Source organism: Gymnoscopelus microlampas (genome assembly GCF_963454915.1).
Source record: "Gymnoscopelus microlampas genome assembly, chromosome: 3".
Taxonomy (NCBI): Eukaryota; Metazoa; Chordata; class Actinopteri; order Myctophiformes; family Myctophidae; genus Gymnoscopelus; species Gymnoscopelus microlampas.
Genome location: NC_139940.1, coordinates 34250434 through 34275847, shown reverse-complemented (window position 1 = coordinate 34275847; position 25414 = coordinate 34250434). Strand labels below are relative to the sequence as shown.

General features: G+C 40.6%; 1 protein-coding gene across 1 annotated transcript in view; it reads left to right on the top strand.

Annotated features, from left to right (window-relative positions):
- LOC311039730 (CUB and sushi domain-containing protein 3-like) overlaps window positions 1-25414 on the top strand; it is a gene marked incomplete at its 5' end in the record, with an annotated part of 373258 nt that overhangs the window by 56959 nt on the left and 290885 nt on the right. The window contains 2 exons of the mRNA XM_084049684.1: window positions 1439-1633; window positions 18029-18260. Coding sequence (XP_083905810.1) covers window positions 1439-1633; window positions 18029-18260 — 427 coding nt within the window. The remainder of the gene's footprint in view (window positions 1-1438; window positions 1634-18028; window positions 18261-25414) is intronic.

The following is a 25414-nucleotide window of genomic DNA, read 5'->3' as shown; positions in this document are numbered from 1 at the left end:
TAGATCCATTCCCCATTCCGACGTTGGACAGTGATATATTAATCCAAAATTAACTAATTTAAGCAATAAGTAATCAATAACCTCTGGTCCATAATCGGATAGCAGCGTCCCACTTGTATGCCCTGGATTTCAATGTCATCTATATCTTTTTACGGTAAAGGTGAGCAATGTTCAGTAGAAAAGGCTTATATAAAATATCCTTTCGATGTTTATAGTCTATTATTTGGTGGTGGGTTTAAACGCTGTAAACATCTTTAGTCTCATTACACATGACATGAGAGCATTACGTTCAGTTGATCCCCGCTTCCAGACAGAGTAGATGTACAAGTTAACTGTCAAGGCGATGTGACGCCGACATCTGTTTTTTTTTTGTCAAGAGACGATGTTGAACTTCCCCTCACCAGTGTTGCCAGATTTTGTGAGAGAAATAAGCAACCAGATCTAGGAAAACAAGCCCAAAAGAAGCAACTATGGCACTAGGCCATTATGAGCACTTTTATTAAACCTATATACTGTATATATTGAAATTAGATACTATAAGCCAATAGCTTATCTACTGTACAAGCTCACAGCGCTTCGTGACGCATTGTGAGCTTGTAGATCTGCTATTTTCAAAAAGAATCAAAAAATAAAATGTGCAATATTTGGAAGATTTTTTTAAACATTCTAACAACACAAATCTGGTACGGGGCTCCAGCTGGCACAAAACATTTTCAGATTGGGGTTATAGGGACAAATTAGCCTACATATTAATTTGGTGGTCCATGACATGAAAAACCACCGGTTAAAATAATTAAAATTGTGAAGCAAGGCCAAATAAGCAACTACAATTTAGAAACAAGCCCAAAAAATTGCACCCCGCAACTACCAATATTTACAAGCAACTTAACAGAAAAATAAGCCCAAATTCGCTTATGATAAGCGGATATGGCAACACTGTTCAGTATGGTGAAGTTGAAGCTGTTGCCTTTTATGGTGCGAAAAGGGGAGTGGAAAAAAGCAAATTAACTTCCCGGGAATGCGCTTGACGTTTTACGACCAGCTGGCAGCCGTACAGATTCCTCATGACATACACCTGTGATCCGCACGTTTGAGGGATATACACAGCACTTTGTGAATTGCACGTCAGTTTTAGCTTACAGAAAATACACCTTCCTTTAGCAACTTTATTTACACCTTATTTACAACCAGCTTAGTGAATCAGGGCCAAATGTTCCCATGGACAGGTCGTTGTAGACCTACAGTAGGTGGACATCTGGACCGTGGATGAATATTATACTGTAGCTATAGGTACTGAGCTATAGTTTACACATAATGTAGATCAGCAATGGTATGTACTGTTCCAGAGGTGAATGTCATAGCATAAGAATATACTAATGATAGGCATGCATTATAACAACAATCAGTGTTCTAACTACTATACTCTTCTCTTTTTCAGAGTTGCGAATCAGCTCATGTGGAAATCCTGGTATTCCACCCAAAGGTATTCTGAATGGAACACAGTTCAACGTAGGGGACAAGATCCGCTACCGCTGTGTCACCGGGTATGTCCTGGACGGACACTCCCTTCTTACTTGCGTCACCAACTCGGCTGGTGTGTCCGTGTGGGACTTCCCTGTCCCCATTTGCAGAGGTGAGGACGTTTTTTCTCATGGGCTCTCCTTAGTAATGTCAAACAGTATGAGATACCTAGATGTAGATTAGATCATATGCCCCCTTTCCCCATCTTTACACGTGGTAACGTTTTATACATGTAGATGGTTCTAGGGCCGCAAATGTCAATTATTTTCTTGATTTTACTAATTATTTGGTCAATGACTTTTAAGCGAATAATCGAGAAGCATGTTTTTTACATTTTGCATTCACAAATCGCCGTGAAAACAAATTGATCTATTTTTTTATAATCAACAAAATCTGACAATGTTGTGACAATGGTATCACTCGCGCCATCTTGCGAGAAGCATGATTTTTTAATACATTCACAAATCCATGTGAAAACAAATTGATTGATCTATTTATAATCAACTAAATCTGACAATGTTGTGACAATGGCATTGTGCCATGTTGTGAGTTTATAGATCAGCTGTTTTTGCTACTGTATACATTTCTGTTGGTTATTTTATTAAAATGTATTATTTTATTTTGTATAATTGATTAAATTGATTAGTTTGATTAACTGTTGCACCCCTAGAACGGTTCTTAATATCTGACTGAAGTCAGCCAGCATGCAGTTACTTTCGTGCCCCTCCCCAGATCTGCAGAGGTCAGGATGTTTTTCCAGTTATAAATAATCCTTGATACCATCGACCTGTACAAGATGTCCGTTAGTGACCAGTTGATTTCCTGCACTCTTCCCGCACAGAACCAAGCGGGAGGTTCAATACTTTTACACGTGTCAGCATTCTAAATGCTTAAGGAATGATGTAAAACTTGGCACCTCAGCTACAGTGGTATGCTGACCAATGATGCATCACGCCTGAACTCTTCTGACGAATAGGGCTTAGAAAGCTGTAGAGTCTGCAGTTTTACAAAATCCTGGACTTTAGCATACTACGTCGGACCATATTGACCACTTTCCGGGGTTATAGTCCACATTATTGGAAAACATCAGATGGTGTCAAACAAAGGTAGAACATCCAAGACTTGGGCATTAAAATATATTCTACATTTTTCAAATATTTGACGTACATGAAGTGCAATTGAGTTATTATTGAACCTTGAGGAACCTCGAAATGTGCTGCACACTGTGTTCAAACCTACTCTGGTATAAAGGATCTGAGTCATGCCCTTGTAGTGAATAGGTGATTTTTCCTTGTATATCTATATTTCATCTTTTCATCTTTTTTTCATAAATGAATCCTCTATTTTATACTTTGCTGTATGAGTGTCAAGCAAAAGTAACCAAGCTACAAGCTCACAGTGCATCGCGATGTGACACGTTGTGAGATTTAAAAATGTTCCTCTATAATGACATGCCCAAAATAGGGACGCCAGGTTGAAAGTGATTAAGTCTGTCTATGCCTGGGGTTTAGAAATATTTAACTAATCAAAATGATTAACTTATTATTAAGAGATCGTGACTACATTGGATCCATTGAAACACGGGTTCTTTTGTCCATTTCCTGAAAAGTAACGGTTTTGAACATTCAAGGTTTCCACCTGACAGCAACCACATGATGAATGGCTGATTGGCTGACTGGCTCTCCTTCTGTGACATGATATTTTTTCTCCTGCACTCTGTGTTGATAGGATCTGACATGGCAGTCATGTGAATAATCCACTCTTAACATTTAAATTCATGGCAATAGATATTTCCCATGTGAGATTTCCATCAGTGAGCTTTTGTTACAAAGCTGCCAAGCATTATATCCTTGATGTGTGTGGAGGAGGTTGCACTTTGACTCAAACTATTCTGAACATGCTGTGTAATTGCCATTTGTTCGTTTGACTGGTGTTGCGTTAGCGGGGTTAGTAGATTTACGTTGGCTGGAGAGTGAGGTGTTTTAAAAGACAGTTTCTAATCTCTTACTACATATGGAGAAATAGGCTGAGGTTAGTCAGAAGCTTTTATAGAGAAGAGCTGAAAGACTCCTTTTTCTTCTAATGTCTTGAGCATTGGTAGTGTCCTCAGTCTTGCAATGTTGATTAGCATTCGGCACCAACAAATCCTGGCTATATGACATTGAAAGTTTCAGTGATCCTGCACATTCTCAGTCTTTGATTTTCTTACTTTTGGGTTGCTGCTTTATGCAGGTTATAGCATAACACATGCAAAATGTACTGGAATGTTTTATACAGCATTAGTATGGATGTGTGTATACAAATGTTTCTTTTTTATGTTGTGGACTCCAGTAAGAGTAAGTGCTGGCATGTGTGGCATGTTTCTTTTTTTATGTTGTGGACTCCAGTAAGAGTAAGTGTGTGTCAGCTAATGGGAATCTTGATAAGCAATAAACAAACAATACATAATGTCACAGTGCTTTGCTCAGCACCTCGACAGTAACTGATGCTTAATGAGCAGCACTCCACTCAGATATGCACACTGTAACCTCAGGCACTGTTGGATCATATACTGTATGTTGTTTCTCAAGTGAAGTCAAGCAGATTAATCTGTATTTTGATCTTGATCTTTCAGCCTCTGAGGTTTGCAGTGGCAAACGCAACCAAATAGAGTAATACTGTAATCATGCACCCCCCCCCCACCCTCTCAGTACCAAAGTCAACAGAGGTAAAATCGTTCAGAAATCTGTTTCAGCCTTTGATGAATGGCCTGCTTGGGAGAGACAGAAAGCTGCCGATGGAGGATTCCGTTCCGTCTCAGTGTGAGCCTCTGTTGCCGCAAGCTAGAAGACAAGACAGCCCTCCTTTTCAGTTCCAGGCCCTACTTGAGCCACACTCTCCCCTCTGGATCGGGCCAGACTCCTCTATGTGGGCAGATGGTCCTTTGATCTCTTTTCCTCAGAGAACCTGCCCATTCTCTTGGTGGCTGAATGTTTCCAGCACCATACACGATACCAAAGCGTTCTCAAATCTCCCATCACCCGCTACCTTCTCCCAACACCTCTACCCCTCATCTATCCCTCCCCCGCTCGCATGTGTCTTCCTGGTTTCACCTGCTAGTGCCACTTCTCCATGGCATAGAGCTCCCGCTCAAATGACTGTACTTGACTAGCTTCATTTTCCGCTATTAGGACCCCCTCATGTAGCCGGTCATCAAAGTGACATCCATCCCTCTTCATAAGACAGTGCTAAACAATGCTAAATTTAAAGCTAATGCTGTCTGTCATTATTGTTTAACACATTTGACAGCAAAAATAGGGCTGCAACATTTTTGTGATTTCCTGGTTTAAAAAAATATATATAATGCGCGGGCGGGCTATTTGAGTGGTCGTTGCCATGGAAAGGTTTGAGAACCACTGGTCTAATTAATGCAACCACACATTGGCTGACCTGCCTGCCAGGAGCCTGGATGGCTTGATTCTAGGCTTGAAATAATATTGTTATAAATATTGTTGGAAATCTCTATGGGAAAAATGTATGGGCTTTTTTTGAGTGGACCATAATGGCTGCCACTGCTATGCCCATACTGCTCATCCCACAAATGGATGGATCATTACAAATGGGACATGATTGTAGGCTTTTTAATACAATGCTACTAGTACACTTATAACTACAGAGAGAGGTACTTGATTCATTGAATACACAGAACCACAATGGAACAAGCCCTTAGGGCTTTTTGTGTTATCCTTTTAGCATCATTGTACAATTGTACCACTGTACTATTTGCAAACTGTTAATAAAAAAATAATTACAAATTAATCAATCAATCACATTTCCAAAGTTAACTTTGAGTTTTGATTGATTGAGTGCTAAAACATGGATACTGTAAGTGTAACCTGCAACTCAACTAGGCTAATTGATGGTTATGATTAGGTCCAGCTGCCATTCAGCCAGCAGTGTTGCCAGGTCTGCTTATTATAAGCGACTTTGGGATAGTCTTTCTGTAAAATTGCTTGTTTTTTTGGGCTTGTTTCTAAAGTGTAGTTGTTTATTTGGGCTTCCTTCATAATGTTGTTTAAACCAGTGGTTCTCAAACATTTTCATGTCAAGGACCCCCAAATGAATATATATTTGACTGAAAACATCTTTTGCCAGGGACCCGTGTACCAGATTTGTGTTGTTAAAATGTTAAAAAAATATTCCAAATGTTTCCTAGATTCTTTTGAAAATAGCCGATCTACAAGCTCACAATGCGTCGCATCGCGACGCGTTGTGAGCTTGTAGATCGGCTATTTTCAAATAGCAGATGCATATAGATTTAAAGTGCTCAGTGGACTAGTTGCGTCTTTTAGGCTTTTTTTCATAGATCCAGTTGCTTATTTTTCTCACAAAATCTGGCAACACTGTCAGCCAGCTCTTTATGGAGGACTTGAGGTTAGCAACAGAGCTAATGGAATTAAGGCTTGCAGGTAACCCATATTCCACATCACTGCTGCAGGGGATCAAAACAAATCCTTTCCCATACATAGTTTGGTTGGTAGATGGAGAGTGAGGGGGGGGGGGGGGAAAGGAGCAAGAGAGAGAGGCAAACAGAGAAAATGGGAGGGAGAGATGGATGAAAATAATGAATGAAAGGTTGACAGAGTGAAATAAACAGAGAGCCACGGAGAGGGAGGGAGTCTGAGAATTAATGGGTATTCTAATCGTGAATAGTTACTGTCCGTCCCCGGAGCCTATTTCAATTCCTTCCATCCAGATTGTCTGTGGACATTCATTAAGCCAGGCAGCCAGCAGTGGTAACATGAGAATATGGCATATTGATACACTGTCATTCCTGCTGCTGTTCTTATCCAGCAGCACAAGAAAATTAGCTCTCAGAGTAAAAGGAGAAAAAAAAGTCCTTCCTTTTACACCAGCACTTCCATGTCTACTAACTGACTGGGCCAGAAACAGTGTTCTCTCTGCTCTGCCTCTCGGTCTAGTGAGAACTAGACGTTCCTGTCAACAGGGTGTGAGCAGTGGGGGAAATGTTATTATGCTGCTTGCTTTGTGGCTAACAAGCTTGTGCAAATTATCCTCCCAACTAAAACGAGGGCTAATTGTAAAGGTATAATAGCAAAATAATAGCATAATAGCCTGACAGTTTTTTGTGCCCATCCTTGAAAACTAAATAAAAACTAAAACAAGACAAAAAACATGATTAGCACTTAGTGTTAAATATTGTCTATTATGATGATGTGACAAACACAGGTTTGTCATAATTGTCGACTATGTTTTGCACCGCGTTCGTCCGTCCGTCCGTCCGTGTGTCCGCATATGTGTGTCCGTCATCCCCTCCGTCTGTGGACAGCTAATCTCTGGCGCTGTTGGCTTGATCGCAGCCAAACTGTGCACACACACTCCCTGGATGCCAATTCAGAACCTCTGCCCCAAAATGTTCACATGGGCCTTTTATAGCGCCACCAGGAGGCCGACTTATGTAAAACACATTTTTGGATATTACTCCTTCAGATTTTATCCAAATTTCACACAAATCAGTACACAGTATCTCTATAGACATGTGATCAAGACAGATGTGTTTGATCATGAATGCAGTGTCCGAATGCGGAAACTTTGCACGCACATTCGCACCACGTTGAGGAACAAATGCCACCCTTTCAACATTGCCCTATTATAGCGCCACCAGGAGGCCGATTTTTGCTAAATAATTTTTTAATATTACTCCTACAAATGTTGTCCAAACATCACGTAAATCTCTTTAGTCAAGTGATCAAGACGGATCCGCCCAATCCGTCCCATTTTTCACATTACAGCCTGATTGGCGATTTCCGAACATTGCTGGCCCACACTAACCTACCTGACCTGGCGGAGACCTGTGCTCCGAGGAGCACATTTTCTAGTTTATAAATATAAAGCTCCCAATTTACTCTAATTCTCTGAGTTATGCCATATTTTATAAATCCAGCAGTCGTTAAAAAAAGGGTGCACTATTAGAATTGATTGACAGAATGAAGTTCTTATTGGCAGGTCTTTATAATGACTTACTCAAATCAATGTTACATGCCACTTAAAGATGGGCAAATTAGGGACTTGCTGTAGCAAGTTGCTGGCGTGGCATTATTATTGGGATTCATACAAAGGAAAAACCTGAGGTAGCATAGAAAATGTTACATGGGTTCCTTCCTGTCTATCCTGGGGGGTGAATATTTCCTCAGCTGAGAGACAAGTGTTGTATATCTGATCAAAGTCAAGGGGAGAGCGGCTTAATCCCTCCTCAAGTAGCATTAGATTGCTGATGCTGAGGATGTAAATGAGCTCCACTAAAGCAGTTCTAATCCTCACCACTGTCTTTCTTTTTTTTCTCCTGTGCCATCATTTTAAGAAGAGAAAGATCCTTCCTCTTTAAATCCATAGCGTGCTCTAATGATTCGCTAAGAAATGCATTCCCTGGCATGCATTGCCTCCTTTATGCCGCTAAACCTTGTTGGCAGGTCATACCTCAAATATTGTAATGCGTCCCAATAGAGCGCAAGATAGCAGTTTACCGCAGGCATATACAGTATGAAAGCTATCATGCATTATACAGTTGCAGCCATTTAAGCCATTGCATGCCCAAGCTGTGATGCATTTTCCTGTACCTGAGACAGCACGGTGCTGATTGATAATTCACCTTTCATGGATGCCTCTCAACGAAGCTGCCAAAAAGTCAGACTTTTTCAGCATAATGAAGTGTGCCCAAGGACTTTATCTACTTCATTGTCTTGCATATTTTAAATTGGCTGCTGCTGTTGACAAATGAATGAGTTATAAGTGGTTTATTATCGGCAACCATGGTTCAAGAAATCTTCCTGTGCCCAAATGATGATGGTTTATAAATGAGAGAATAGAAGCTTTTCTCATTTTGTTAAGGCACTTGTTCCGTTCCCTTTCCAAAATCCATAAATTCAAGAAAACTTAAAAGTGAAAATTGAAGATCACAACGTGTCGTGATGTGACGTGTTGTGTGAGCTTGTAGATGGACTATTTTCACTATTTTTGTTTGGGATCCCGTGGAGACACCAAATGTATCTTTTGGGTCTTGAGCTGAAAGGTTTGGGAACCTCTGTGTTTTAGTGTAATCCGTGAGAAAGTCTGCCACACTCTTTACCCACACAATAACAATGCTTTGTGTGTAAGGGAAAATTTACTTTTAGACACTGTAATTTAGCTCAGAAAACCAACCTGATATTTCCCTTGTGTTTGTGCAAGCCTTTGCACTTAATACATATCATATTAAAGGGGTCCTATAATGCTTTTCCTTATTGTCTGTCATATAAATTACAAGCAGAAAAGTTATCGACTTGCCCGGCATTGCCAAGGTTATTGCGCTGATGATGATGTGTCGCTTTGCGACTCCTCAATCAGTGTGTTCTCAATCAATCTGTGTGGTTCTGGTATACCTAACATTGGCTGGGTTATTGCGTCCCTCTCCTTCCCACCCTCCCTCCCTCCCTTCCTCCCTATCCACCACAATCCCTCTGTCTCTCTCTGTCTCTCTCTCCCTCTTTCAGGACTTTAGGGGATTTTATGTTTTTTTTGTTTTCCTGTTGTATTGTACAGTATGTCTCCCAGAAAGTCCTATTTTTGTTGTGAAGAAAAGTTACATTTGTTTGCTTTTCACCCGACATCATTGGATATAGATTCTTTTTTTCACGCTACAGCAGCCACATAACCCAACGTGTTTGTTATTGTTTGTTGTCGTTGTTCGGCTAGGCTGGTGCTAAAAGACAGGACTGTGAGGACTCGGAAGCGCAAGCTGAAAGTATCATTGTATCACTTAAATGTTCGTCTTCTATTGATAATCGGACCAAATGTGAATAGAGTTTTTAGTGCAGACAATGGGCATACTGCACAATGTAGATAAGGTTTTTTTATGGAGTGATTTGACCATAACCATACAGCCCGCTCCTCCCCCTAGGGGGCACAGTGGCGTAGTCGGTAGCGCTGTCGCCTCACAGCTAGAAGGTCCTGGGTTCGATTCCCACCGGGGACGCTGTGGGTGCTGGGGGTGTGTCTTCTCCTCCGCGTCACCAGCCCCCATACCCTAGGTGGGGTTGGCGAAAGGGCCTACTCTGTGTGGAGTTTGCATGTTCTCCCCGTGTCTCCTAGGGTAGTTAATACCCTCACAAAAACATGTTGTAATCCTGGTCACTATACTGCCTCCCCCTGGTCAGCCGGGGCGCCTGATGGAGGGGAAGGGAACTGGTTGGAATAACGTGTTCCTTCCACGCGCTACTTCCAACCTGGGAAACTCCCCCCTGTCAGGTGACAAGAAGGTCAGTTGGCTCTAATGCATTGAAGGAGGCATGAGCTCGGCCCTGGCCTCCCTAGGCTGGTGGGGGGAGTGTAGTGCCCAGGATCGCTTAGCAAATTGGCACCGGGTGAAAAAAGGGTTCCAAAATCGAGGGATAAAAATTATAGTAAAAAAACAAAAAAACAGTACAGCCCTGCACCAAGCAGTCAGATTGTGCCTTTATTTCAACCATATCCGCTCCACTTGGCTTCTGGAAGCCAATCAGAAAAGGTGCAGTTTTAGGGAGGAGGGCCTTAAAGAAACAGGAATTAATGGCTTGTTGAAAGCTGAAAAGAGTGTCTACAAAAACAGTAAATATGGAGGTTTTTGTTTTCAACTGTGAATCATGCAATCTACTATAGTGGAGTCCCAGAAAAACAAAATAGCTGGAAATTAGCATAATATGCCCACTTTAAAAAATGTGTTATAAATGACATTTACAGTCAGCACAGTTCTCCACCAATGTTGTAGTTTGGCACCATCTCCCTTGTATAACAACAATTTAACAACCTGTCCAGAGACTACAGATAAAATGTGTCCAGTATCTAGCTAAGGCACATTTACATTAATGTGAAAACTGACATTTTGAATGTTGATAGATAGATAGATAGATAGATACTGTAGATAGATAGATAGATAGATAGATAGATAGATAGATAGATAGATAGATAAGTAAAGTATACATACTGTAGGAGGTAATAGGACAGCGTAGTAGGATAGCTATTGAATAGCTCATGTCATGTTTTTATTGCAACATGTTGATACTTTATTGATTCTGTTATGATGCCATTCCCCTGGGGTAGAGGCATTTGCAGGTACTAACTGTGTTGTAGACATTCCTCTCACATTTAAGCAATATGGAGGCTTTTCTTTGATATCCACTTCAGTTGTGCTCATCAGGACATAATATCCAATCCAATTTACGAACCAGGATATCTTTTAACACTTGAGCACTTGAGAGGGAATTTGAAGGGGAAAGATTCTCTGGACTCTGTTCATTTTCAATTATAAACACTAGTCCATACCCGGGGATATGCAGTCAAAGTATTAACAGACTTGGGGTGATGAGTTGGTGTGACATTAGCTCTGTGTAGAATTACTGGTCTGCCTTAAGTCAGTTCACCTTAAGGCCAGGTTAGCTCATTTCATTAGCTTGTTTACTCCGTGGCATCGTGTGCAATGGTGGCGAGGCAATAGATTAGCATTATTACGTCGACTTTCTTTCTTTCTTTCTTTCTTTCTTTCTTTCTTTCCTTCCTTCCTTCCTTCCTTCCTTCCTTCCTTCCTTAAACTTGGGCAGTAATTAGTCAGGCCTTGGTGGCTTCCCCCATGTAAATTGGTGATGTGCCACAATGGGTTGCAGCGTGCGTGCGTGCGTGTGTGTGTTTTGTTATACACAGGAAATCCTGAATTGTAATTAAACTCTCAGAGATTAAGTCATTTGCAGTGTATGCCACTACCATAGCCATGCAGAAAAGATACACAGTAGTTAATGTGTTTGATGGGCCAACGTGGCTAATATCAAATTTAACAGCCATATTATATTGCAGATACGCGTGTGTGCAAAAAGAACTTGGACTTGAAACTCTGCATGCGTATCGCCCAGGACCTGAGAGAGTGATGTCGCACGTCAGGAGTGCCCTGATGTCATCAATATGACGACATACTATGATGTCATATTGTTGACATCTGACGTCATAGACTGGCCTGGACTCCATATATGGGCGTAAAAGGGACACAGGCAGACAGATGCAGAAATCCCCATATATGGCCATAAAGGGACACAGACAGAAATCCCCATATATGGCCATAAAAGGGACACAGACAGACAGACAGATGGGTACAACAGGTACTCTGACATGGGTACAACGGGTACAATGGGTATTGCATAACAGATGTATTGTGGGTGGGGCGTGCATGCCCAACTTGCATCGTTCCCGACTTGCATCTTTCCTGAGTAGGCCGGTGTCCAATGGGCACAATAATAATAATAGCGAATAAAAACCTTTTATTTTAACCGGCCAAGATGTCTGTCAAGATTTATATTTAGTGGCCAATTGAAATTCTAGTCACCAATGGCCGGTCAATGCTGGCTAATGGAAACCCTGACTTCTGCTGTCTCTCACTCTCTCTCTCTCTCTCTCTCTCTGTTGATCTTTTTGTAACTCACATTTCTCCTTCACTCTGTCAGTCTTCTGTTTCTTTAATGTTAGTCTATTGCTTTCTCTTTTTGTTATATCTTTTTCTATTTACACAGTGCTGGTAAAAAGAAATGCTATTAAGCTGTCAGGTCCTCTGAACGCTCTCCCCAGAACTCATTATAACCACACCAAACCCATGCTTAGACTTAACCATAACAGTACATAAACTTAACTAAAGGGTTAGGTTTAGTTCATTAATTACACCACACCAAACCCACGCGTATACTTAAGCATACTAACAGTACATAAACTTAAAGTAATGCTAGGTAACTTTTTCAATAAAACTAAAGTTAAATTGTATATCTTTTGTGAGTGGCAAATGTTTCACAACACCCACTCCATGAATTTCACCCCCGAAAGCCTTTTATTTATATATTTTCTATTGAACGTGGTCGGGGTTGACTGTCCCGCGAAAATGACGTCATCTGGCCGTAAAATGGAAGCGGAAATGCACCGGTTTCCTGTTTGGCCAGGAACTACTGCACCGGTTTCCTGTTTGGCCAGGAACTACCGCGCTAATAACAAAAAGGACAACTCACGCTGATTTTAACAGATTGTATGACTTGAAGAACGAAAAAAAACAGAAAAAGAAAACACAGCTCACGGTAACTAAAGCTCCACTGGCTAAGAGAAACGATCCACAGATCGTATAAAACAATTAAAAGAACGCTTTTTGAAACGCTTCCGTCTTCCGGTGAAAACAAATGGAATTCTGGGTAACGCAGTAATAAACAAACGTCCTGCAGTGACGGTAATGACCAGCAGCTAAAAATCTTTTTTTTTTAAATCTGCACTGTACAACTTTAAAGGAGAATTCCGGTCATTTTAAGTGTTATGTTTGATGTGTGTCAAATCACTTACCAACGTAGAAATGAAAATCGCGTTACTCGACAGATCCCCCTGTCAACCCCCACCGTTGGCATGATACTCCTATCGTGGATAGCCCAAATTCGCCTATTTTAACAAATGCAAAGTCTGTTTTTTTGCTTCTAGTACTCATTGTTGAGTCCCATGATAATGTAACAGGCGCTAAAACTCCCGACAAGCTAACGGCTAATAACAGAACGAGCTAATGCTGGTTGCTGGTTTCTCTCCCGACCTGGCAACCTGGGGCTGCCATGCAGAGAGATAAGCAGCCCCAGCGTTAGCTCGTTCTGTTATTAGCCGTTAGCTTGTCGGGAGTTTTAGCGCCTGTTACGTTATCATGGGACTCCACAATGAGTACTAGGAGAAAAAAACAGACTTTACATTTGTTAAAATAGGCGAATTTGGGCTATCCACGATAGGAGTATCATGGCAACGGTGGGGGTTGACAGGGGGATCTGTCGAGTAACGCGATTTTCATTTCTACGTTGGTAAGTGATTTGACACACATCAAACATAACACTTAAAATGACCGGAATTCTCCTTTAAGTAAAGTTAATTCATTACAACTAGGGCTGGGACTCGATTAAAAAAATTAATCTAATTAATTAGAGGCTTTGTAATTAATTAATCTAAATTAATCGCATTTAAATCGCACATCAATATTTGACCTGAGAACAGTGAGAAAATGTGTTTTCAAATGGATTTTGGTAAACGTCTTTAAGTACATGTTCTCAAGTACTGCACTTAAGTACAATTTTGAGGTATTTTTACTTTACTCAAGTATTTCCAATTTCTAATACTTTTACTTCTACTCCACTACATCTCAGAGTCAAATACTGTATTACACTTATACTCCGCTAAAATTATTTGAAAAATTTAGTTACTAGTTACTTTGTAGATTTTGATTATTATTATTACAAAACATACAGTAACCACTTCAGCCCTATATCGGCCATTAGAAAATAGCCATCTACATGCATTGTGAGCTTGTAGATCTGCTATTTTCAAAAGATTTGAGTACTTTAACTGTTGGTACTTTAAATACATTTTGATACTTTTATACTTTTACTCAAGTACATTTTGAATTCCGGACTTTTAATTGTAACATAGTATTTCTACATTGCAGGTAGAGTGTGTTGTCACTGTTGTTTTATCGTCGTTTAATTAATTAATTAATAAAAATAATCCGCGCGCATGTGACCCGCACCGCATCGCCCCCCCCCCTCTCCTCTCCCGCGGGGCCGGGGTTCGGGGGGGCAGCCCAGCCAACATTATCAAGCAGGCTATCGGGTGCGCCGTCTTCATTCATGCTTTCATGCACTGCGTTGCCTGCGGTTTGTTGTTGTCTGAGACCAGACGAGACCCATGCATGTTGCTTGGTGCACCGGGACAAACGGTCCGTCTGAAACTCGTCCCGTGAGAAACGTTCCGCGGGGCAAAAATAAGTGCGATTAAAATGCGTTAGTTTTTTTAACGCGATAATTTTTATGTAATTAATTGATCGAAATTAACGCGATAAAGTCCCGGCCCTAATTACAACACACCAGACCCATGCTTAAACATAACCATACTAATGGTGCCTAACCTGAACCAGCTAACCATGGGATTGACCTATTAATCAATTGGTCTAAACTCTCAGAGATCAAGTATTTTTTGCAGTGTATGCCACTACCATAGCCATGCAGAAAAGATACACAGCCGTTAAACCTTCACTGACGCCAGTGGCTAAATATTCACTACCCTCTACATCTCTTTTCTTTCTCTATAGCCACTTTCTCATATGAACATTGGAAAATGTCCGGGGAATCAGGTGCGGACATTATCCGGTGTTAGCCTTTCACACATGTAGCATGCAACAGGAGAATGTCCGTTTCAGCTAATGTGTGCATCTACTACCCAGACACCGTGTCTGGGTAGTAGATGCACACATTAGCTACTCCAACTTAAATATAACTGCGAGAGGGAGATAAGAGGATCAAATGCAATTCCGCAGACTGCTTGACATGCGGCCTCCTAACGATGCACCCATACAAAACACATGCTACAATCATTAAAACGAGCTGTCCGTCCTTCGAGCTGGAAAAATAACATTGGTCTTTATGTACAGACTAGTGCTCGTGTAGCTCATTGTCTACAATTACTATGAGCCATTTCATGGAAGTTCGATCGGTGAATATTTCCAACTCAAACGCAGAATGAAACTGGATTTCAGTACTGTAAAGTGTTTCTCTCCCACCACCCCGGGAGGAGGGGCTCCACTCGTGGACAATAGAAGCGGCTCACACATCGAGCCGTTTTGGGCTCAATCTGACATTACCCGGACTTAACTGCAAGAGTCCTGCCAGCATAAAGTCTGTTGCATGTCCGATCCTACTAAACAGGAATATTGCGTTCATACATACAGCCCCTCCGCTTAAAGTCAGGAAAACGTCCATAATACAGTGCATGACTGAAAGGGACTAATGTCTGTGTTCCTTTTTAGGTGGGGTTGGTGAAAGGGCCTTTCTGTGTGTAGTTTGCATGCTCTCCCCGTGTCCCCTAGGGTAGGTACCCTCACAAAAAAACATGCAGTAATCCTGGTCTCTATACTGCCTCCCCCTGGTCAGCCGGGGCGCCTGAAAGGAAAGAAACTGGTTGGAATAACGTGTTCCTTCCACCCGCTACGTCCTACCGGGGAAACTCCCCCCTGTCAGGTGATAAGAAGCGGGTCTCCCCCAGGCTGGCAGAGGGAGAGTAGCGCCCAGGATTACAGCTTAGGCAATTGGCACTGGGTGGAAAAAAAGGTTACCAAAATCGTGGGATAAAGAATTGTTTTTAAAAAAAAAAGTCTGTGTACCTTTATTTATCTTTCTCCCTGTGCATTTTCTAGGCTCCTGTTACCTGTCTTTTTCCTGACTTTAGCTTACTCCCTATTTTTTTTCTCACTCCAGTTTTTCTTTATCATTTTGTTCTCTCATTCTGTTTCTCCTCTCCAATGCTGTATTTCTGACATTATTGTCTACCTTCTTTCTCCATTCCATCTACCTCCAAATTATTCTCACAGATTCATACATGCCTTTACCTTTGACCTTGCTCTTTTCTCATGTCTTCATGAAATAAAACTATCACTTCCCTTTTCACTGTCATACTTTCTGTTACTTCTGTTGCCACCACCGCCACCCCTTCTCCATGTGTCCTCCGCGTTGGCCATGACGCTTGAACCTTGCAAGACTTGTCATCAAGGTTGAGGAGTGCTGTGACTCCAGACAGATTCTTCAGTGCTCCTTTTAATTAGAGGATATACTGTAGCCAATTAAAATCCTCCACTGAGCCTTCGTTGGCATGTCATGTGAAAAGTAAAGAAAGGAATACTATTGATAGCCCCTGCTGCCAGTGTTTTTTGGACGGTCTTTGTTTTGTCAGGATCTAGAGACTCTCATATCAGTCTGTGAAAGCCTCACTCAACTAGAGACTAGAGGACAATCTCCAAGCTTTTTTGTTAAAACTGGATGGAAATATTGGAGAGTAAAACAAAATAAAAACTTTCATTACAAAACTAATCCCAAGACTTTAGGGTGGTACTTCATATGGAGCCGGTAACATGATTGTCATCAGCTGTTCTTGAGCTGTACCTTGCATTTAGAAATTCCGATTGGTATAGGTAGAGATGTCCGATCATCTGGCAAAGCAACACTAGTCAGGCTCATTAAGATGCGGTTTATGCAAACCGTGAAAAACCAGATGCTAAATATAATAAGGCTTTCCATTCATTTGTACAACCTATAAATTCATGCATTTCCAATTAGCCCCCACTTGCAGACGATAAAAAGTCTGCCTTTGGCGTATACAATAGACTACAAAGGAAAGCGCTTGTTATGACGCAAGTATATGTGCAGACATCATAGATGTCTCAATGAGTCCTTCTGAAGACTCCCATCAGCTATCTTCCAGTTAATGTATATGTGACTCAAAGGACATGGATCAAGCCAACTAACGGCCCCTGCAGTGGCTTTTTCCTTCTTCTTTAGAATTTTGCACATCCACTTACTTGTCCCTTGACCAATCGTGTAATGCAGCATAGGAGAATGTTCCAAGGCTTTCCATGGCTGTGCCTGGCAGCTCTGACAGCCCCTGAGCGGAAAGCCAAGCCATCAAAGGTTTCAGCTGGCACAGCTGAGAGTCACATATTAGTCTTAAATGATGTGAAAACTGTGAAAGCCCTGCCATCATTAGAATTCTTTAAAAAAAAAGAAAAGAAAAGAAAGAAAACTTGGCAAAAGGGAAAGAGGGGGAGGGTGACGATGAGTAATTGTAGAAAGATATGCGAGGGATCTGGACAGAGAGGAAGGATGAGAGATGAAGGAGAGAGCAAGAGAGGGCAAGAGAGAGGTGGATGGGGACGTGGCTGGGGAGAGAGGGTGAGTGGAGAAGGGAAGAGAGATGGAGTGAGAGAGAGTGAGCCACTATTATGGGAGAGTGCATTAACATTCAGCTGACATGCCGTGCTCCCCACATTGAAAAAAAAAGAAAATACAATTTCACAGCATTATAAGTCCTGTTTATCACCATTTGTTTGTTTCCCGAAACATGAGGCAGCTTGGAGGACACAATGATGAATTACAGGCTCTCAGAAGGAGGAGTTGGGGGGGGGGGGGGGGGGGGGGGGAGAGCAAAATAAAACAAAAATGTAAAAACGTCTCGAATGTATTATGTTGGCAGAATTAACTATTAATTGGTTATGAACAGATCGTTATCTTCTCATTTGTCATTTTATGTGAATATTTCATGCTCCCAGCCAGCGTGTTGAAAACACAAGCAACCATTTAATAAATAGTATGTTTCACATTGTCAGTTTCATATACTGTACAGCGTTATTACTGGAATTAGTCTCACTGAGTGAAATAGTTACTTCCATATCTAGCATGTGAATACACAAAAGCATGACAACCATTTTGCTCTAACACCAGGTACTGTGTACCTTCAACAATGGCCTTTTTTTTGTATTATATATAGGTGGCTTTATCTGTGAGACAGGGACAGCTGTTATGTACCACATCCTCTTCTGTGTTGACCTTGAGGAAGTGCTCAGAAAATAGCCTTGTGTGTCTGTTCTCACGCCGTTCTCCCCCTGGTCTTTGGTGATTGACAGCGGAGGACACGTGCGGCGGCACCCTGAGGGGTTCCAGTGGGCTCATCTCCAGCCCTGATTTCCCCAACGGAGACTCTCCAGGAGCTGGCGGCGGAAGCACTGGCAGTGGGGAGTGCAAGTGGACTATCCTGTCCGATCCAGGAGACACCATCTCCCTGGTGTTCACCGACTTCCAGATGGACGAGAAGTCCGATTACCTGGAAGTGGAGGGGTCCGAACCTCCCACCATCTGGTGAGTTGAGTTGTTGATGCTTGTTTGTTTGCTATGCATGTTTGAGGGGATGTGCTGTGTAGCTTATACAATGTAAAATCCGGTGTGTTATTTTAATCTGAGTGTGGGGATAAATTAACGAGGATTTGAACCTTCATTTAGGTACTTTTGTACAATCTCAGAGATACAAATGGACCAATTAACACTGAGGGTTTTAACCTTCATATAGGTACATTTGTACACTCTCTGAGATACAAATGGATCAATTAACACTGAGAGTTTTCATTTAATTGACTCTTAACAGGCCCATTTGCATACACTTTTTAATGAAGACTGATTTTACAGTGTGACAGCTCCACTAATTCAAGTGGTGTTGTCAATGTGTAATATGTTTAAAATACATTATTTTAAAAACTGACACAAATGTAAGCCTACAGTAGAGTTTTTTTCATGGACATACATTTCATTCAATAAGAGGTGCGTATCTAATACTGTAAGTCAGATAATGACGGATAGTAATTGCTACTTCTCAATGTCACAAATTTCAGTTTATTGCTTTTTATTGATGGAGAAGTCACTCCATCTGAAACGGGGGATTTAAGTGCTTTTGACCCCGCAACCTTGAGACATGAGGGTTATCCATCTCCTCTGTGCCGAGTGTGAATGGCATCATCTAGCAAGTTTATGTGATCCTACCAGGCATTAAATATAATTGGCTCAAGAAGCTCTCATCAATTACTGAGCTATGAGAGAGAGCGAGATTCATTGAGGTAAGGTTGGGGTGAGTGAAGGGGACAGTGAGAGAGGTGAAGTTGTGATAGAGAGGAATGTTTGTACTGTCTACAGCTCGTGTACTGCAATTACATCATGAGTAGGCCTATGCTCAATTAAACATTTGGCAAGATCAACAAATATGTCCAAAAAGGAGTACAAACTTAGTGAGAATGAATATCTCCTGATTTTGTTGAGTATAGGCTACCTCTGATTGATACTATCCAGGAAATTATGTGTAATTGAACGTTCCCTAACAATGTGAAATGGCCCATTTCAAAGACATTAATACAAATTAAAAGGTTTTGTGCAAAATAATGTGGCGTTTAATATGATAATGTGCCCTCATTCAGTATTCTCCAATCTTCCTGTACACCCACCTATTAAATGTTATCAATCAATACCTCCAATGTGTTTTAGCCAATCAAGCTGCTAACAGCTGGCCACAATTTGTCAACGCAACACTCTACTGCAGTTACTAGCCAGCTAATTTAGCACGATTAGCCAATCACGGTAGTTCATTTATCAATGTGTTTACAGCAGCACAGGTTAACATTTGGCAAACTGTCAATATGGACTGTGTTAGACAGAAAACCATCAAAGCGGAGTGGACAGAGAAATCCATGTTTCTAGAAATAAAGGTTGAGAAGCTGACATGCTTGCTTTAGTAGGGATATGTTATTTGACCATTGAGTGACATCTTCATGTACTTAAATAGGCTTAATTTGGGAGTACATGGGAATTCTAAAACCGCTATTGACATGGCAGAATCACTCTCTGCTTTTCCCTGCTGATTTGAGTAATGCTTCTTTTCTCAACACTGCGCAACTAATTCATATTCAGTCATCATCCACACAGATCAATCCCATGATGTCAGAATTGTAGATAAACTAAAAGCATGTTTCAGCGACAAGATTTGATTACTCTGGTCTCTCACAAAAGTAATGCAGTTTGTTAGGGACCCGTTTTGTACTCTACTGATGCGGGGGCAGACTTCCAAGGCTTGGTTCATACTTGGTTACGCACCAGTGTTGCGTAAAGTGTGAATCAGGCTTAAAGGTAAACAGGTGCTGATGATACTCGGCAAGGGCCCACAAGTCTGTGGGCTGTGAATATTTTGAACTAAGCATATTAAAGCAGTGCATTTCCCAAATATGAGAGCTCTGTTTTGAATGAATGTTATGAAATGACTTGCCGAACGTGCATCTTATTCTTAAGTGCTGTATTATTCAGTTCATTCCCAATCTAAAAACTTCTCCCATTAGGAATGATAGAAATAAATGTTTCCGATTAACAAAAATGTGTTACATTAAATAAAAACAGGTATATGCATAGAATTATTACTTTTTCCATGTAGTAATCAATTATTTATCGTTTATTGAAACAGCACTGATACACAAAATGAAATTTCAGTGATATTTTCATTTGACCTAAGTTGTAATCTGTAGCTCTATAATTGTGTTAGATCATTGTTTTTATACCGAGTTAAGGAACAGTAGTCTTGTGTTAATAAAGAGAAAATTCTAGCCTATACCCTATTCACAAACGGAATTCAATTATAGTATGATTGACCAACGTTAGCTCAATTATTCAGGTAGGCCTACAGTATGTGTGGTAATATTTTTTGTGTAACTTTGAAGTAGGTTATACACCCGCATATTTTTTTCAGGTGCTCAGTCAAAGGTAAGTCTGTTGAGATAAACGCTGATAAACGCTGAAGAAGACCAACAGATTGAAATGCGTCCATTTATTCCGGAATATTCAAGGCTTTCTAAGAGTTTTTTTAATTTATTAAAGAGTGTACATTGTCAAGACTATGCATCCAGTTTAACCTCAAGACTTTCGTTTGAGGTGAGTTGCTTTAAGTCCGTTAAGAGACAACACTGTGGATGCTCCCAATTAATTACACAGATTTCACTATATTACATAAGGTTAAAACAATGTTTCACAGGCTCTTCCTCGGGTTTGTGTGAGGGACTACAGGCTCAGGTGTTTCTCTTTTAAACAATTGCTTGGTTATTCCAATCTGTGTAGCCATGATCCTTATTGAACCAACAATCGTGGTAGAATATAGATACTTATAAGTAGATGTTTAGCACTAGACTATAATGTACTGTATGACATTGTGTTATACAATATGCGTATAAAGTGTAACTATAGTGTTTTCAGAATAAGGAATGAATAGATATATAGATAGAGAGAGAGATAGATATATAGATAGATAAATCAACAATTAAACATTTATAGCAGCTATCAACAATTAAACATTTACGGCAGCTATCCCTAACAGGAATCTGTCATGGTTCTCTAGTCTAGTGTACATCCCAGTAGTCCATGTGCAAATGTGCTAGAGTCAAGTAGGAGTCATTCATCCAAGAATAGAACAGAACCTTTGGTGGCTACTGCTGGCTCAAGTGAATGACCATGTCATTCTACCGGGGGACGATGAGTCTGTGGCTGAATGTGCTCCTCGTCACCACTAGCACGTCATAGAGGGGATGGGCGAGTTTCATCAGGATAGCTTGCAGCTTCTTCCTCATCCTCCCCTCCGCAACAACTTCCACCTCCATGTTTTAATATGGTTAATTAACTGTGTGATTGGGGAGTTGATACAGAAATCAATGTGACTACCACGATTGCTGGTTCAATAATGATTATGACCACACCCATGGGAGTAACCCAGCTATTGTCTAAAGAGAAACACCTGTACCCATATTCCCTCACATATTGGAGAATATTTGAAATACCTTAATGGTGTATTATAAGTGAAATGTGCATGGCTGCACGTGTTAATACCTTCTAAGCTGTTTTAAAGGGTCTACACCATGAATTTTAACTTTTTCTTCATTTTTGTGTGTTTTTGGTCTCCCCCACCTCTCTTCTGTTCCAACAAATACCCGACTTCGAGCATGCAGGCTTTCATAGGCTATCTGTGGTTTTTATGTAAATTGGTCTGAAAACAGTCCGTCAGATTTGTTCCCCCACCCTACGTCACGTCTGGGAACAATTCCTCCCGTTTTTCAGTTCTAACCAAAAAAAAAAAAAAAAACCCTTTTTTCATTTTTTTTTTTTTTTCATTTTTTTCTTATTTTTTTTTTTTTACTTTTTCCACACAGAATCAGGACATAACATGCATACAAACTGGCTCAATAGCGCCCCGTGCCAAACAGGACAATCTGGTATTGCAGGTGAAAGTGCTTTATAAGCCAGAGAGAAGTTAGTTGGAATGAGTATATCTGAGGCTTGATTTAGGCTCAAACCTTTTGAAAAACGTTTGAGGGACATAAACAATATGATATCAAATATTATTATTATTTTTTAAATTCATGGTGTAGCTCCTTTAAGCTGTTTTAAATCTTATATATGAATATATTCATATGCAGGTTAAATGACTCTCAAATTAGATCATTCTGGTTTTACATTTGGTTCAGTGCCACACCTATGTGGAGACATTGGCACAGCTGTCTAATTGTGGGACATTGATGAGTGTCTTTAACGTTATTTTTGTTTTTGCCTTTTGTGTGTAATTGTAAATACAGTAGGATGAGGATTGAGTGAGGATGAATAGTTCATTCATCCTTCTCGATCCTGTGTCTGAAATAAAGATCGAAAAGAATAGAAAATGAAATTGTGTAATTAAGTGGATGTATCCACAGTATTGCAAGTCTCTTTTTAACCAAATGGATTAATAACATTTGGATACAATGGAAACAAGTCTAAAAATAAAGCCATTAATAAAGCCATTGTCTTTTGTTTATGTGCAATGTGGCTGAAGCTGCGAAAAGACAATGATACGGTCCTTTAAGCATAGCTGAATATCTGTGTTATGCAACCATGCAGAATAGGCATGATCAAAGGTAAATACACATGACATGAATCTCCAATGACGCAATGATGAATTCATACGTGTAACTACACTGATGGATATCAACGAACAGATTCCACATGCTTAACGGTGTACAATCAAACATCCAAGCCTTACTCCTCAACATTCACAAGGGATCATTTGACATGTTGAGCATACGTCCTCGTCATTGTAGCTAGTTGGTTTTGTACCTGGACAGCTCATTACCTACTGAATCGGAGTGTAAACTACATACTTATGACACTTCCACAGTATGGTTGAAATTTAAGTATGTTGACATTTCTTCACGCACTACAGTGTGCTGAACGGTGGCCACTCAACATTGTGCTGTGTGCATAAAATGCAGTGCACTGAGAAGTAGACCGTACGAACATCCGCTCACAGCCACAGACTGTGAAAGAGGGAGATTCAGAGAGAGAAAAAATGTCAGCTTGTCATGGGGGAGTGTGTTAAAGACACAGAGAAAGAGTCAAAAGAGGAGACACTGGGGAGGATGGAGATGACTGCTAAGTACTGTATATTGACACTGTTAGGGAAAGACTGACAGGAAGCTGATGCTGGATGACGTTGAAGTGTTTTGACAGGCCGTAAGGTAACGCTCCTCTTCCACTCTTAGTTATGAAAACTCCAGAATTAACTCTTTCTCTAACTGGAAAGTCTCTCTGTGTGAATGTTTCTCAGCCAGACGGCAGCTATAACTCTGCTGGTGTGTGGGAGAACATGGTAAAAATCTTAGTACAGTACCTGCGCACTCTGTTGAGTAATGTGTCCGTTTACTGCATTAACTTAAATATTTCAAAATTATTCAGAAGAGAGTGTTCTCTTTCCTTTTATCTTGTCAAGTTAAAGTTCCATGCACCCGCCAGCTTACTTAGACTCAGAATTTAGTACATTTTCCCTCCTAGTTAAGAATCTTTAGCCTGCATTATCCAAACCTTGTATCTCTGAGAAAACAGCTTTTCAGAACTTGAGATTTTCTTGAGGGATTTCCACTACTCATCCATGGAACACAAGGAAATCGGCTATATACTGTATATTTCATTCAGGAGATACTGGCTATGGATTTGAAATAGAACCTGAAAGAGAAAGCTCATAATGAAGGCAGCAGCAACCAGATCAAGCAGGGTCAAGTACAGTGGGTTACTGTATAAAGACCAGCTTTTGTGATGTGTGATTTGTGATTGGTTCCCATGGAGGTATGTTATCTTAGACTAAACTGATTGGTGGATTGCATAATATGCAATAACATGGAGATCCAGATAGTGAAACACTCTAGTCTAACTTCAGTCAAAAGCATGAATTTGTGCATGAAATCCTACACACCCGCCCTCCTACTACACTGCTGAATATGTATTTGTTATCCATTTCCCAGAGCGAGTTTCAAAAGAGTCGAGCAATATTTATTTATAGAGGTGAAAGAGGTATGACGAGCACTGGGGATGTGCAGTATGTTTTGCTTGTGTTGAAGGGTCATCATGGATCGGCTTCACTGAGTGCCTCAAAACACCAGGATGATGCTACTGTGCGTCGCCAAACGCCAGATGCTGTCAGATAGAGGTCTTTTCAGAGCCCCATGAGCCATGTGGGAACCAGTGAGCTGGGTTGGTTACAGCCAGCATTCCAGAGAAAGGGCTTAGGTTAGGCCAGGCACACAAACAGACATACAGATAAACAAAAAACTGCTGCTCTCTCTTGCCCTTAGAGATGCCATGTACCGTTCACTGTAGTGTTGTCTCTTCCTCCCTCTTTTGCAGTGTTTCTATGTGTTGTAAACCCAATGCACAGCTACGTTTGCATGCATAGAAAAGCAAAGCTGTCAATTTCTCTTGAGTTTTAGAGCAGCACAATGATAACTGACAGCCAGGGAACATTAGTTCCTTAGTCAGTAGAGCACTCACCTTTGGACCACAAGGTCATAGGTTTGATCCCGGGCACCACTCAGTGCATGAGTAGCACGATGTGGGTGCGGCAAGTAGTGTGGTATTGTTACTCACCACCTCAGCAATCCATTTCCCAGTAGTCTATAGCAATGAAACAGGAATAGACTCCAGCTTTCTTGGCTGATACTGACATTAAGCCTCTTAGACCTTCTTTATTTATACCCAGTGATGGACAGCAACAAAGTAAATTTAGTTGAGTACTGTACTTGAGTATTTGTATTTATAGGGGGGAAAGATTTCAGGAAAATCTTTCAATGTTTTTAGAAAATATCTAAATTTCAATACAGCAATGCATTGACATAAATAAAAAAAATACTTCGTAATTTGTACTTTTGAATACTTAAGTATTTTTTATGCATGTACTTTTGAATACTTCAGTACTACTCCAGTACTTTAACTCAAGTACAAATTTGATAGAACAACTATAACGTGTAGTTGAGTAATATTTGACCAGGAGTATCTTTGTCGTTGAGTACTTTTTACTAGCCAGACCCAACTTAAAACATATTTCTTTAATAATGGCACAATTTATTGCTGTTGATCATGGCCGTACTGGTTTTAAGCCCAAGTTGAGCGTATGATCTTACTTTGCAATTTGC